Below are 13,855 nucleotides of genomic sequence, written 5' to 3'. Positions count from 1 at the left end.
ATATATAATATTTTATTAAAAGCTCCACAATTTTCAAATAAAAAATTTTATATAGTGAAACCATGAAACTTTCAGACATATTCGTTCTGAGGGAGAGATGAGTAAAAAAAGATGTCATCCTTTTCTTCAATCCTTTTAATCCCCAAAGCATTCTTCTTTATGCTCTTCTGTAATTCAACCTCAAATTTTCTTTTCTCAATTTGAAGCGAGAATTAAACGCCTTAGCTTCCTGAATCATAGCTCCTGTTCATTCTTCACTGTATTGTAAGCTACTCAATCTGCTATTGGAGTAGGATTTTTCATGGCTTCCACTCCTCTTACGTGTTCACCGAGCTCTCTCCAGCTTCGGCTCGCTCTGAATAGCAAGAATTGCGGCAAATTCCCTTCAGTTCTTGATCGGGCGAGAGTGACAACTGGATCCTTGGCTCCGCGTGATCTCCCGCCCTATTGTTCATAATGGCGTGATAATCGAGAGAGAAAATGGACTGCGTCGCAGTGGAGTTTGTTTTGCTGAGTCGGAGTCGACTACTGATGGATTCTCTGGGTGGTCGGAGTCTGATTCCGGGGAGGAGGCTTTGGACTTACGGAGAAAGAAGTGGTTTGGAGGTACTTACTGCACTTCTTAAAATTTCCTTATGATTTTTCTTGGTGGTCTGTTTGATTGCTGAGCATAAAGGGAAACGAGAATCTAAATATCCGGTGGAGCTGTTATTTTCTATTTTCTTGAGCTTTATAATAACAACAATCCCAATCCCACCGCTTCTAGATATGATCCGTTTTCGCCCTCTTACGTATAGCCATCAGCCTCACGGTTTTAGAACTTGTGGAGAGTTTTCTATTCCTTACATTTGTTTCCCTCTCCAACCAATATGAGATCTCACAATTCACCTGGGTCCAATATCCTCGCTGCCACTAGTGTCAGGCTCCAATACTATTTATAACCGCACGAGCCCATCGCTGACAGATATTGTCCACTTTGGCCTGTTACATATTGTCGTCAACCTCACGATTTTAAAACGCGCCTTTAGGAAGAGGTTTCTACACTCCTATAAAAAAAATGTTTCGTTCTTCCCTCCAACTGATATTCATGGGTTTGAATTATCGGAGAAATTCTTCTCGCCCCATGTTGAATTGCATTGCCATTGCCGTTATTTAGTTCTATATGATAAAACACTAATGCTGTAATGACCATGACATGGTAGATTTCAATTCCATGTGGAAGGTCCATTTGTAGTTGAAACGTTGATTGTTTATGCGTATAATGGTGTTTAGTGGCATCATTTAGTTCCTGGAAACAATTTAAGCCTTTTCATTTTGAGATTTTGACATTAATGTAGCTTTTGAAGTTTACCTTATGTGCTCCGAGTACTCTTTTAAGTAATGAGTAGTTATGGTTTTGAAGTAGTTTCTTTCAGGGTTCGTGGGGATTGGAGTTACTGGATTCATCCTTGTCTCGGGAATCACCTTTGCAGCATGGTCAATAAACAAGCAGAATGGTTCCAGTAAGTAGTTTTCTTGTATACTTGCAAACTGTTCTTTGGCTTTGTTTCAATACTCATGTTTATTGCCCCCAACTCTTTATAATTGATCTGTGTTCTTATCTGACTACTACGCGAATATGTATATGACAATTCATAGGACAAAAGCCGCAAATGGAGGCCTTAAGTATGCAGCAAGAATTATTGTTGGATTCTGATACTGGACATGATAGCCTTGATGAAGATGAAAAGGAAGATAACATTGTGAATGCAGATGATGGAGCTCTCGCTGATAATTCAGGTAATCAAGAGGAATCTTCTTCATATACAGAAAATGATGTTGAATTCTCATCCAGCATTAGCAATAATGATGTCAATAATGTTGCTTCTTTGCAAGAAGATTTTCGATCTGATTCCTCATTAGGTGCTACATTAGTTGCTCCCAGAAGTTTGTGTTCCTCGATCTTACCCGAATTTGAGATTGATGCTAAAGTAGCTTCTTGTTTTAAAGATGTTAACGACTGTCATGAACCTGAAATGAATATATTAAAAGATGAACGAACTATTAAAACTGATATTCGGGATGAAATCGCTGACACGAGTGAAAATTATGATTTCAGCTCTAAGAGCTTACCAGTGTATGATGATAGTTCATCAAACTATAATTCTGGCAACCAGGATGAGACACTTGGTCCTCCTGTAAATGAAATTACAGATTCTTCATTGCAAGAAATTTCTAGCATATGTGGCTACACAAAAACCAAGGATTGTGGATTATTTGACAAAGAGACTGTGGCTGAATCACCCAAAGGAGTTGAGCCCAACTGCATCAACCATAGAACAGCAAATAGAAAGAGGATTATCTGAAGCGGCATTAGTCTGTATCATAGCTTATCCGTTGGCAGATGTTCAAGTGAAAAATCATGAAACTATGATGAATAGCATTGCTGCCAAACCAGAACTACAAGGGATTTTATTTTCTTCTGCAGGTGTTCATGCTCCTTTGGTTTCTGCAGCTGTTAAAACACTTCCTGGCAAGGTCCTAGTTCCTGCAGCAGTGGATCAGGTTCAGGGGCAGGCATTGGCAGCACTACAAGGTTTAAAGGTACTGTGTGATGATGCCTCTCCAAATGCTTCCTTCTGATTAACACACAGCTACTGGTTCAGATACTCAAGATAATGTATTTTAAAGATTGTAAATTCTTCAGGTGATAGAGGCTGACGTTGAACCTAGCGATCTATGTACTCGTCGTGAATATGCTCGTTGGTTGGTGTCTGCAAGCAGTGCTCTTTCAAGGTAATTATCATTGCAGCTTTAGGGTATTGAAATGGTGAACTTTTTTAGTTATGGTTTTACTGAATATATCTTATGATACAATGGAATCGTTTTAATTCCTAGGAACACAACATCCAAAGTATACCAAGCAATGTATATACAGAATATTACTGAGCTTGCTTTTGATGATATTACACCAGAAGACCCTGATTTCGCATCTATTCAAGGTCGGTAGGAATTAGGATACTTGACTCATGGGATATGAGCCTTTTCTATTACACCTTCTGATTCACCTATATATTCCAGGTTTAGCAGAAGCGGGACTGATTTCAAGCAAGCTTTCGAGACACGATATTTCTTCGACGTTGGACGAAGACCAGGGTCCTTTTCATTTCTCTCCGGAAAGGTTATTCACCATTAATGATATTTCTTCGACGTTGGACTTCTTAACATATTCAATTGCATTGACTGGCCTTCTTTGATTTGTGGTTTCTTTCTCATCAACCATAATACGAGCTAAATTGCTTCTGCTATTTATACTATGTCCAAAACTGCAGCCCTTTATCACGTCAAGATCTTGTGAGTTGGAAGATGGCCCTTGAAAAAAGACTGCTGCCAGAGGCAGACGGAAAGGTCAAATTATTTGAAGCTTGACTTCGACATTTTCACTTTTGTATACAAGAATCATCTTTGTGAGAGTTCGGCTTGACTGATATGCAGATGCTCCGCCAAGTTTCTGGATTTATTGATACTGATAAGATCCATCCAGATGCTTGTCCTGCACTTGTTGCTGATCTTTCTGGTGGAGAACAGGGAATAATAGCTCTTGCATTTGGTGCGTGCATAAAATTGCAATTCGCAAAAACATTTTCCTTAAGAAATTCATGTCAAAACTAACTTTGCTTCTTAAAGGATATACAAGGCTGTTCCAGCCGGATAAGCCAGTAACAAAGGCACAAGCTGCCATTGCTCTTGCAACAGGGGAGGCTTCTGATATGGTAAGCGAGGAGCTTGCAAGGATTGAAGCTGAATCAATGGCGGAAAATGCTGTTGCTGCACATAGTGCGTTGGTAGCTCAAGTTGAGAAAGATATTAATGGCAGCTTCGAGAAAGAACTTTCCATTGAAAGAGAAAAGGTTGAGGCTGTGGAGAAAATGGCAGAAGAGACGAAGCAAGAATTGGAAAGATTAAGATCCGAAAGAGAGAGAGATAATATCAGCTTGATGAGGGAACAAGCTGCTATTGAATCGGAAATGGAAGTTCTCTCAAAGTTAAGATATGAGTTGGAGGAGCAGTTGCAAGGCCTGATGAGTAACAAAGTAGAGGTTTCCCATGAAAAGGAAAGAATCAACAAACTCAGGAAAGAAGCTGAAATTGAAAACCAGGAAATTTCCCGCTTGCAGTATGAGCTTGAAGTTGAGAGGAAGGCGTTGTCCATAGCCAGGTAAGGTTTTTGCAGCTCTTTTCATGTTTGAGGCTGACACTGGACATGAAATGATTGAGCACATAGCCCTTGATTTGTTTGTTTATCTTATCCTTTGCCTCTGTTCATGTGAGATTTGAAGCATTTTTCTGCCTTCAATGAAGATCTTCACCGTGAGAAGGAATCTGGTTTTATTACTTTCATCACCATGTCTTTTAGTTTCATCACGCAGAGCTTGGGCAGAGGATGAAGCAAAAAGGGCAAGAGAACAAGCAAAAGCACTTGAAGAGGCTAGAGATAGCTGGGAAAGGCGTGGCATCAAAGTAATGGTGGACAGCGATCTCCGTGAACAGGAATCAGCTGGCGATACTTGGCTCGATTCTAGCGAACAGTTTGCAGTCGAAGAAACTGTGGGAAGGGCCGAGAACTTATTGGCCAAGCTGAAAGAAATGGCTAGAGAAGTAGGAGGGAGATGCAGGGACATAATTGAGAAGATCATCCAGAAGATAGCATTAGTAGTATCAAACTTGAGACAATGGATTTCGAATGCTGGAGAACAGGGTGAAGATCTAAAGAATGTGGCCATTTCAAGGGCAAGTAGATCAGCAACTGAGGTGCAACAGAGCATTGCAGAGTTGAGGTTGGCCGTGAAGGTGGGAGCTAAGCGAGTTGTGGGAGATTGTAGGGAAGGAGTAGAGAAAATTACCCAAAAGTTTAGAACATAGAATGGTTAAGAAACTATTGATTTAGCAGCTGAGTGATGCAGTGGAACTCTTAAGGCCAGAATAAAGTTTGGCGTGTCAACTTTTACAGATATCGACCGAACTCACACACTCCAGCAAAATCAAATTCTAGACAACCTTAAGCATTAATGTTATACTTGAATCAAGATGATTCATCTATCAAAATAGAAGATAAATCGAAAAGGATATGAATCAAATAAATGAAAGATGAACAAAATAAACAAGTAATGAACCAAATGAACGATCCTGTTCATCCTCTACTGCTGGTTTAATCCGATCTCTACTGCTGGTTTAATCATGTTCATCTTGTATGATTGTTTAATTTGGGCTTTATCTTCTCTATTGGGCTCAATTTCATAGTTTCTAACAGAGCCCATTAACGTTTGTGGAAGAAAGCCCAATAAAGCCCATTAACGTTTAGAAACCATCACCTGTCAATATTTTCTTATAAGCCGATGCTCCCGTAACCCTAGTTAACCCTTTCGCTCGCCTCCGATCATTTGGTTCAAGTTTATCCGAGAAGGTACGTCGAGAATCCTTTCGCGATCTTCGTTTCTTTTGCTTCTCCTTCTCCTTCTCCATCTTTGATTTACTATAACTGAACACAATGTTTTCCAATTTGGTTATTTTCTCCAGATTTTGATTCTTCTACTGACGTTTACTATTCATTCCCCTGGATCAAACGAGTAGTTCCTAGTACTTTTTTTGTTTTCGGGTGAATAAGCAGTCGAGTTTTCTGTTCTCGTTACTGTAGATGAAATTCTGATTCGCAGTATGTTTGTTTTGTTATCGTATAAATGTATTTATTTTCTGGACAGGCGATGGCTCCGAAGCAGCCGAATACTGGTCTCTTCGTGGGACTTAACAAAGGACACATTGTTACGAAGAAAGAGTTGGCTCCCCGCCCCTCAGATCGTAAAGGAGTGAGTTAATTTTGTGTTTTGTTCAATGTACATTTTGCAATGATAGACATTCGTTAAATTTTTATTGAGTTGATTGTATGCATCTCTTTACTTATCTGGAATTTTAGTGGAGGATAAAGGTGGGGTTTACCTGTTGCGAAATGAAGCTTGAGAGGGGTTATTTAGTAGGACTTTTTTTGAAAAAAAATATATTTATCGTATGTAGTTATTACATTACAAAAGCTTAAAAGCAAGGGGATAGATTTTCATCATATATTTGAAGTCTTATCGAAGACCTGTTTGGTTCATATCAGTATCATTCAACGATATTTTAGCTGCTACCTTATGGACACTTGCGCTCAATTAGATTGATGATGTTGGAAATTAGCGAAGGAGTGCACTTTGTGGGGCTCTTGAGCATATGCATATAGTCAATTTGCTTCTTTTATCATACAAATTTAAAGTGGCTTTGCTCTGGATTATTGGTTTTTTTTTTCCTGTTATTTTAGTTGGTAGTTACAAGCAACTGACTTTCATGATTTATGCTTGCCTGAATTTGATTGATACCATAGAAAAGTAGCAAAAGAGTTCTCTTCGTGAGGAATTTGATCCGGGAAGTTGCTGGGTTTGCACCATATGAGAAGAGAATCACTGAGCTTCTTAAAGTTGGGAAGGACAAGAGAGCACTAAAAGTGGCCAAGAGAAAGTTGGGAACTCACAAGAGAGCAAAGAAGAAGCGAGAGGAGATGTCCAGCGTTCTCCGCAAAATGAGGTATTCTTAGAAAGGCTTCCAATTTCCCTTCTTATCATTGAATTTAATCCTCATTCAATTTTGACATGTTTTCAATGATTACACTTCATAAAAACACATTTCTAATGGGATTTTTTTCTCTGAATTAATTTTTGATACAGAGCTGGTGGAGGCGGCGAGAAGAAGAAATGAAGCTCCAAGTTCCATTTTGTTAGAGACATGTTCTAGATTGTTATTGTTGTTACCCAGAATGAAATTCAGTGCATTTTTTAACCTTGTGTTAGGTGAACTATGACAGGTATTAGAACGTATGTTTTTAATTTCTTCAAGTCTTATTTTTTTAATGAACTCTATAACCATTTGTATCCCTTTTGATACATTTTCGTTAGCTTGGAAGGAATGCAGCGTTTCATTAGCTTGAAATTATTGTACATGTGATTTTCTGACCAAAGGCACATGCTAAACACAGGCATTAGTTGATTTTCTAATAGGAATTGAATGTTGGAAGCTGAGAGATCTAAATTTAAGTGGTAGCTTAAGTTCAAATTTGTGTAATCTTGATTTTAAAAGATTTTTATATTATTAATAATATATGGGTTTGGTCATACTAATTAGAGTAGATTATAACTAAGGTGGCTTTTATTTGGTTCATTCCTTTCTTTTTATTTTTGTTGGTTTATTATTGAACAATTATTCGAGAGCTGATGACGACACCGTCCAATTAGCTCAAAAAAAGCATTAAATGTTTTACCCACAAAAAAAGCATTCACTTTATAGTTTAACGATTATTTTTTCTATTTTAGATTGGAATCTTATAAAGTTAATTTTTTCTTTTTCAGATAAATTTAAATTCGAAATTGAGATATAATGTAAGCAAAATAATTTTAATATTATTTTTAGAATATAATGTAAATTAGAAAAGTATAAATTAATCCTTAATATTTATGGGGTGAAAAGAAAAAAGAAAATTTTGCCAACTTAAGTAGTAAGGCATCCACGTCAGAATTCCAAGCTTGATTGGTTGAGTTGGTGTGTGTGACTTTGTCACCTAAGACGAGTCGTCCGTCTGTCGGTTCAGGCACCGCGTACTCGAATCCCAAACAAATCTCAATCATACAGTGATCTTGTTGAGCGATGTCGGAATTCCATCGCTGCTTTGCCAATTGGTAGCTTCCTGCAAATGGGCACTGCCGAGGAGACTGTACAACACCTGCAATTCGATGTTGAAGACACTATCTTTGTTGCAGTGGGAACCGACGCCGACGACGCCAAAGCTACTCTCCTTTGGGCTGTCCAGAACTTTGCCGGCAAGAGTTTTTGTCTGCTTCACGTTCATCAGCTTACCCCTCGAGCTAGTTCTCCTAGTGAGTTTTGTACCCCTGGATTTCCATTTCTGTTGCTACAATCTTCTGCTATTGAAGTATATGCTCTTACTCAATGCCTACAATTACTAACGATTTCGCTTCACATCATTTGCTATCTCTGCCGATTGACTGTCTAGAAAGAGCTCTAAGTTACCCAATTAATGAAATCTTCAACATTACGGTGCTCTCAATAGGATTGGGGATTGGGAATTGTGGTTGTGATTCGCCTTCTTCAACTAATACTCACATCTTTCAACTTCCTGTAGTTATGTGCCACTGAATCAGTAAAGGGGGCTTGGGTGGTCTTATAGGTCAGCTGCCAATTCAAAATCAGATCTGGTTCTGGAATGGCTATGCAATCCCCTTTTGGTTTTGAATGGATATAGGGTTCCTTCAGCCTCTGAAATCGACACCTCTCTCTTGTTTTGATCTGTTTGTTTCAAGTAATTGACAACTTCTAGTGCCGGTTCCTTTTGTGTATCATATGTGTTCTTATACAATGTTATCCTTACCTGCAGAAAATGAAGATCCATCTTCCAATACACTAAAAGAACATGTAGCGAAGGCATTTGAAGAACTCGAAAGGCAAAAGTCTTTTGAACTTCTTAATCAATATGTTCTCATTCTTGCCAAACTGGGGGTACCATTTCAATTCCCATATTAGTTCAAGATAAATTTAATTATTATAAAGACTGCTGTAGCATGCTACACTATCTTAACTAATGAATGGGTAGACAGGTGGTATTATCAGTGAAAAGCTTTTTATTGGTTATTACTCAAATTGATGAATTCGCTTAATTTGTAGGTACGAGCGGAGAAGATATTGATTGAGACGAACAGTGTCGAGAGGGGGATTCTTGAAATTATTGCTCAGTACAGTGTTAAATGGCTAGTCATGGGTTTAGATGCAGAAAGATACAATCTGAAGTATGCATGATTTACTGTTATTATGAAGTTTCTGGGAAACTGGAGGCAACATATGCTTAGTTTCATCATAATGTTATTTGTGAGATCTGTTTATTTATATCTCAATTACACTGTTAGGATGTCCACAGGGTTAAAGTCCAAGAAAGCCTTCTTTGTATCCCAACAGGCACCATTATGCTGCCATATATGGTTTGTCTGCAGAGGGCGCCTTGTATACTCAAGGTACTTTGTTCTTTTAGAATTTGGATTGGTTTTGATTTCAAGGCTGGTTGATGATCGCTAACAACCGAACCCAACAGATATTGTCCTTTTTTAGCTTTTCCTTTCGGGTTTCTCCTCAAGGTTTTTAAAATGTGTCTGCGAGAGAGAGGGGTGTGAAAACCCTTCTAACTGATGTGTGATCTCACAATCCACCCCCCCTTAGGGGCCCAGCGTCCTTGCTGGCACTCTCGTTATCTTCTCCAATCAATGTGAGACCCCCCAATCCATTCTGCTTCAGGGCCCAGCGTCCTTGTTGGCACACCGTCTCGTGTCCACCCCCTTTCGGGGCTCAGTCTCCTCACTAGCACATTGCTCGGTATCTGACTCTGATACCATCTGTAACAACTCAAGCCCACCACTAGCAGATATTGTTCTCTTTGGGTTTTCCCTTTCAAGCTTCTTCTCAAGGTTTTTAAAACGCGTTTGTTAGGGAGAGGTTTCCACACCCTTATAAAGAATGCTTCGTTCTCCTCCCCAACCGATGTGAGATCTCACATTATCTTTATACTGAAAACTGACCATTGGGCTACTTGTGAATGATATTTGTATTATTTGTTCATCATTACCCAAGTAAGATTCTTATTAAAGCAGGGAGGGCGGACCGGGAAGATTCAATAAGTTGCAGCTTCCGAACACGGAAATAGGAATCAACCATACAAACCATCTGAGACCAGAATCTGTGACTTGTAAATTGAATCTTCTAGGTATCTCATATATTCAAACTTGACTCCTGTGACTTCTGGTTTCCACAAAGAAGACAGCAGAATTACATTTGTTGCAGAACTTTGCAGATGCTCAAGAACAGGAGAACGCATTTGATAGCATAAGCAGGTTTATATATGAAGGTCCGGTGGATCCAATGTTTGAAAACCTGGGTACTTCAAGGACGACGCTATTGTTAAAGAACGAGGTGAATGGTTTGCAAGAAGCAGCATCGATGAACGTTACGCCCATAAAAGAATTTGAGGAAGAAGCTGTGGGTGCTGAATTCAAGGTATTTTGTGATTGTTGTTTACAGTGATATCAAGTTTTGTGAAAGAAAGAGTAATCTTTTGTTACAACGGCACGCGGATAAGAACGCTTAATGATTAGATAAATGTTATGATTGAGTTATGAAGATTTCCTTGGAGCTTCCGCACATTTCGTTTTCAATTAAGGATCTTTTGTGTCATCTTATAGGCTAAATCATTAGAAAGCTCGTGTGTGGAGGAGGTGAAGAGAAGAAAGGAGATGGAAGAAATTTTAGCGAGTTCGAAAAAGGAAGTGGAAAGGATGAACAAAGAGCATGATAAGCTCTTGAAAGAACTGCACCGTGTCCACGAGCAGAAATCGTTACTTGAGAGAAAAGCGTCGGAGAGCCGGTGTGATGTGGAGGAGTTGGAGAAGAAGATGTTTGCAGCGGTTGACCTCTTAGTGAGCTTCAAGGAGAAACGAGATAAGTTGCAGATCGAGCAGGAAGATGCAACGAACGAGCTCCGAAAGCTGAAGAAAATGGTTGAAAGGGAACCATCGTGTAATCGCCGTGCAGAAATGCCTACATTCTCCTTCATGGAGATAATTGAAGCAACGAGAAACTTTGACCCTTCCTGGAAGATTGGCGAGGGAAGACATGGCAGTGTTTATAAAGGCGTTCTTCGCCACATGGATGTCGCTCTAAAAATGTTTCCTTCGTATGGTTCTCATTCCCAATCAACGTTCCAATACGAGGTAAATCTTGTTCTCAAAAGAATAGTTGATAAGGAAACAACCCAAAAGAAAGTTTCGGAACAAATTACCTTGATGATCAAGATCACGAGTTTGGAAACGAATTTTCTTTGTTCACGTTCATATCTTGTTTGCTAGTTTATGATTATGTGCACAACCGATCTTTAACTTGTGCTTTGGTTTTGTATTGTCGAGTAACAGGTTGAGCTGTTGAGCAGGGTTAGGCATCCCAACCTGGTTTCAATTATTGGAGCATGTCCAGAATCCAGGTTAATAGTGTATGAGAATATGAAAAACAGCAGCTTAGAAGACCACCTTGCCTGCAAAAATCGACCACTTCCATGGCAGATACGGATTCGTGTTGCTGCTGATATCTGCTTGGCCCTTATATTTCTGCATTACAGCGAGCCCTGCATTGTCCATGGAGATATAAAGCCAAGCAAAATCCTACTTGATGCCAACTTTATAGCCAAACTAAGTGGCCTGGGCATCTCTCGTTTGATCCCGCAAGAACAAAAGGCCTTCGATTCGGCCTCGGTATATAGTCTGTCGAAAGAAAATAATTCATATATAGATCCAGAATATCTTGAAACTGGAAGGTTAACTCCAGAATCAGATGTCTATTCTCTTGGTGTTACTTTGCTGCGAATTTTAACTGGCAGAGCACCTCCAAGTATTGTAAATGATGTAAAATGTGCTCTAGAAAATGACCAGATTGGTGCCATTTTGGACTCATCAGCTGGAGACTGGCCACATGATCTAGCAGAACAGTTGGCTCTTGTGGCACTGCGGTGCTGCGAGAAGGAAAAGTCGAATCGGCCTGACCTCGTCTCGGAGTTATGGAGCGTTTTGGAGCCAATGAGATCCATTGCCTCAGCCTCATGTCCAAATTTGAAGAAACACTCTCGCGTGCCTGCCCATTTTGCTTGTCCTATATTTCAGGTCAAGATCTAGCCAGAAGTAGTTTGGTGAGCAAAAACAAAAAGGAACTTACTGAGAACCCTTTGATTGATTTTACAGGAAATTATGAAAGATCCACTCATTGCTGCTGATGGGTTCACATATGAAGCTGATGCAATAAGAGGATGGTTCGAAAGTGGGCACAACACTTCTCCGATGACAAATCTTAAAGTTGAGCACTGTAATCTTGTGCCAAATTATGCTCTTTTGAATGCAATTCAAGAGTGGCAGCATCAGCTATGACAACTTTGGTTACGTTTCCTTGCTCCTTCGCCTACCAGAAAAGGCTACAAACTGGTAAGGTTCGGTACAAAAGCTGTCCCATAATTACAGTTCATATAGATTGTTTATGTACCTATATGTATAGTAATAGCCTTTGATGAACCCAACATTGTTATTTTCTTAAATAAAGCATAGTCTGATGGGATAATAATGGGTTTGTATGGAACATTTTCCTTTCATTTCCAACTTTGTTATTGGGATTGAGGAGGTTATTTTTGTTACATTCCTTGCGTTTAACCTAATTTTGTTTTTTCGTTAAATGGTAGGTTTAGTTCCTAAAATTGAGGGTTCGTGTCTATTTAGTATTTGAACTTTCGAAAATGTCTATTAAGTTTCTGAACTTTCGAGGTAGCTCATCAAGTTATAGCAATGCGAATAGTGTCACCAGTCTATCCACTACTCTTTCTATTTTGGTACTGTACCGTTGAGACTCTACTTTAATTCTTGTACCATGGAGTTAGGTGTTGCTGGTTGGGGTAGCGTGCCTAGTGGAAATGGCTAAGGGTCTCTTGAGTGTGTAAACCTGTCTTTGGGTAGGGAGTGTGGGATCACGTAGGTTGACCTAGTAGCTAAAACTGATATACGGGGATCCTTTCACCCAAACTTCAGCAAATTTATGGTCTCTTGGGAGAATTTGTCAGCTAACCCCGTGGATGATGTTCATATTGTTCTTCATATTCAAATCTAGTCGTACTATCTCGCAGCTTATGAGGTTGTGCCTCAACCTAGGACACTAATCATTTACCGCATAAGGCAAGTCACCTAAGCTGTAGAAAAGAAAGATTGGGAAGATGGTATCAGAGCCAACACTGAGCGGTGTGCCAGCGAAGATGCTGACCCTAAGGAGGCGGATTGTGAAATCTCATAGAGTTGGAGAAGAAAACGAAGCATTAGGGTGTGGAAACTTCTCTTAACAGACGCGTTTTATAAATGTGAGGCTAGCGGTGATATTAATTTATGTCTAATGAATCTTAAACGTTTGGTTTCTTAACGAACTCTTGTCAGTAGCAAGGGCGGTTGATATATGATTTAAATTAATGCTCAGAAAATATTTTCGCTTATTTAAATATATGCCCTAACACGTGAAAAACACGTGATCACTATCTCAATTTACGAAAACATCCCTATGGCTCTCGAATTGGGCCTGTTTCGGCAAATTTTGTTTGGGCTAATTGGGCCCAAATCAGAAATGAAGCGACAAACATGGCCCGTTTGTTGCTCGGCCCAATATCCAAATTTAGTAACGTACGCACGTCAACAGCGCGTGCGCCTGTGTAATTTCCACGTCATATAATTCTCCTTTACATATTAAACTTTTTATTTTTCGTTTTTGTTTTTTGCCGGAGTGAGCAGGAACAGGGCTCCGTTTTTATGCCTTTATATTTTCACCTACAAGCCTTCATTTTTTTTTTCTCTCTATGAAGAAACTCTCCTAAGAAAACAGCTTCTCTCTTCTCCATCGATCACTTTCTCGAATTTTCCAGGCCCGTTTCCTCCGGCCTGCCTTGTAACTCTTTCCAAATCGGCTCCTAATACGATCCGATCTGTCGCCTTCTTTCTTTCTTGGAATCGATCTCTGTCGTTCTTACTGGTACGTCAATCGATCACACTCAGTTTTTTTTCTTAATTCTATTTGTTTCCGCTTATTGGCTTTCTATGTGGCTTCTTCTATCGATTACAGATCATGCGCCGGAGTTCTTGAAATAGTTGTTTCGCTTTTTCGTTATTTTCTTGCTGGGCAATTTTTTTTTTTTTTTTTTTTTTTTTTTTTTTTTTTTTTTTTT

General features: G+C 39.4%; 4 protein-coding genes across 9 annotated transcripts in view; all 4 read left to right on the top strand.

The window, feature by feature from the left end:
• Positions 1-89: 89 nt before the first annotated feature.
• Positions 90-5,031, top strand: LOC111430874. Of its 2 annotated transcripts, none has more exons than XM_023067342.1 (11): positions 90-606; positions 1,416-1,502; positions 1,639-1,779; positions 2,468-2,583; positions 2,687-2,775; positions 2,878-2,981; positions 3,061-3,160; positions 3,312-3,387; positions 3,475-3,589; positions 3,667-4,198; positions 4,410-5,031. In XM_023067342.1, the coding sequence occupies exons 3-11, from the start codon at positions 1,653-1,655 to the stop codon at positions 4,900-4,902; spliced, it is 1,752 nt and encodes a 583-aa protein (XP_022923110.1). In that variant the 5' UTR covers positions 90-606; positions 1,416-1,502; positions 1,639-1,652; the 3' UTR covers positions 4,903-5,031. The 2 variants fall into 2 exon arrangements, with proteins under 2 accessions (XP_022923110.1, XP_022923109.1); XM_023067341.1 differs by having other exon boundaries at positions 1,406-1,502.
• A 310-nt stretch (positions 5,032-5,341) lies between these two features.
• Positions 5,342-13,855, top strand: part of LOC111430843 (60S ribosomal protein L36-2-like) — a 13,311-nt gene continuing 4,797 nt past the window's right edge. Inside the window, exons 1-5 of one of the 4 annotated variants that reach the window (XM_023067288.1) lie at positions 5,426-5,443; positions 5,557-5,606; positions 5,739-5,843; positions 6,395-6,594; positions 6,735-6,996. In XM_023067288.1, coding sequence (XP_022923056.1) covers positions 5,742-5,843; positions 6,395-6,594; positions 6,735-6,765 — 333 coding nt within the window. In that variant the 5' untranslated portion in view covers positions 5,426-5,443; positions 5,557-5,606; positions 5,739-5,741 and the 3' untranslated portion in view covers positions 6,766-6,996. Of the gene's footprint in view, positions 5,444-5,550; positions 5,636-5,738; positions 5,844-6,394; positions 6,595-6,734; positions 6,997-13,855 lie in introns of those variants that run through there. The other 3 variants (XM_023067287.1, XM_023067285.1, XM_023067286.1) reach the window with 3 other exon arrangements.
• Positions 7,563-12,239, top strand: LOC111430841 (U-box domain-containing protein 32-like). 2 transcript variants are annotated; one of them, XM_023067283.1, is made up of 10 exons: positions 7,869-7,937; positions 8,204-8,380; positions 8,456-8,577; positions 8,743-8,864; positions 8,982-9,086; positions 9,717-9,829; positions 9,917-10,119; positions 10,305-10,832; positions 11,031-11,771; positions 11,850-12,239. In XM_023067283.1, the coding sequence occupies exons 2-10, from the start codon at positions 8,314-8,316 to the stop codon at positions 12,030-12,032; spliced, it is 2,184 nt and encodes a 727-aa protein (XP_022923051.1). In that variant the 5' UTR covers positions 7,869-7,937; positions 8,204-8,313; the 3' UTR covers positions 12,033-12,239. The 2 variants fall into 2 exon arrangements, with proteins under 2 accessions (XP_022923050.1, XP_022923051.1); XM_023067282.1 differs by lacking the exon at positions 8,204-8,380 and having other exon boundaries at positions 7,563-7,937.
• The window catches only part of LOC111430842, a 5,778-nt gene continuing 5,339 nt past the window's right edge, over positions 13,417-13,855 (top strand). The window contains exon 1 of the mRNA XM_023067284.1: positions 13,417-13,662. The gene's annotated coding sequence lies outside the window, so the exon portion shown is untranslated. The remainder of the gene's footprint in view (positions 13,663-13,855) is intronic.

Source organism: Cucurbita moschata, unplaced genomic scaffold (assembly GCF_002738365.1).
Source record: "Cucurbita moschata cultivar Rifu unplaced genomic scaffold, Cmos_1.0 Cmo_Scf00034, whole genome shotgun sequence".
NCBI classification, from domain to species: Eukaryota; Viridiplantae; Streptophyta; class Magnoliopsida; order Cucurbitales; family Cucurbitaceae; genus Cucurbita; species Cucurbita moschata.
The sequence above is the reverse complement of the archived record's forward strand: the minus strand, read 5'-3'. Positions and strand labels throughout refer to the sequence as shown.

Bases quoted from the DNA above. Each gene is read 5' to 3' on its own strand.
- LOC111430874 (XM_023067341.1), top strand. From the start codon at position 481: ATGGACTGCGTCGCAGTGGAGTTTGTTTTGCTGAGTCGGAGTCGACTA. The intron at 1,780-2,467 runs GTAATCAAGAGG...TTTCTTCTGCAG, and splicing joins AGCTCTCGCTGATAATTCAG to GTGTTCATGCTCCTTTGGTT. The intron at 2,584-2,686 runs GTACTGTGTGAT...TAAATTCTTCAG, and splicing joins CAGCACTACAAGGTTTAAAG to GTGATAGAGGCTGACGTTGA.
- LOC111430841 (XM_023067282.1), top strand. From the start codon at position 7,754: ATGGGCACTGCCGAGGAGACTGTACAACACCTGCAATTCGATGTTGAA. The intron at 7,938-8,455 runs GTGAGTTTTGTA...CCTTACCTGCAG, and splicing joins CCCTCGAGCTAGTTCTCCTA to AAAATGAAGATCCATCTTCC. The intron at 8,578-8,742 runs GTACCATTTCAA...CTTAATTTGTAG, and splicing joins TCATTCTTGCCAAACTGGGG to GTACGAGCGGAGAAGATATT.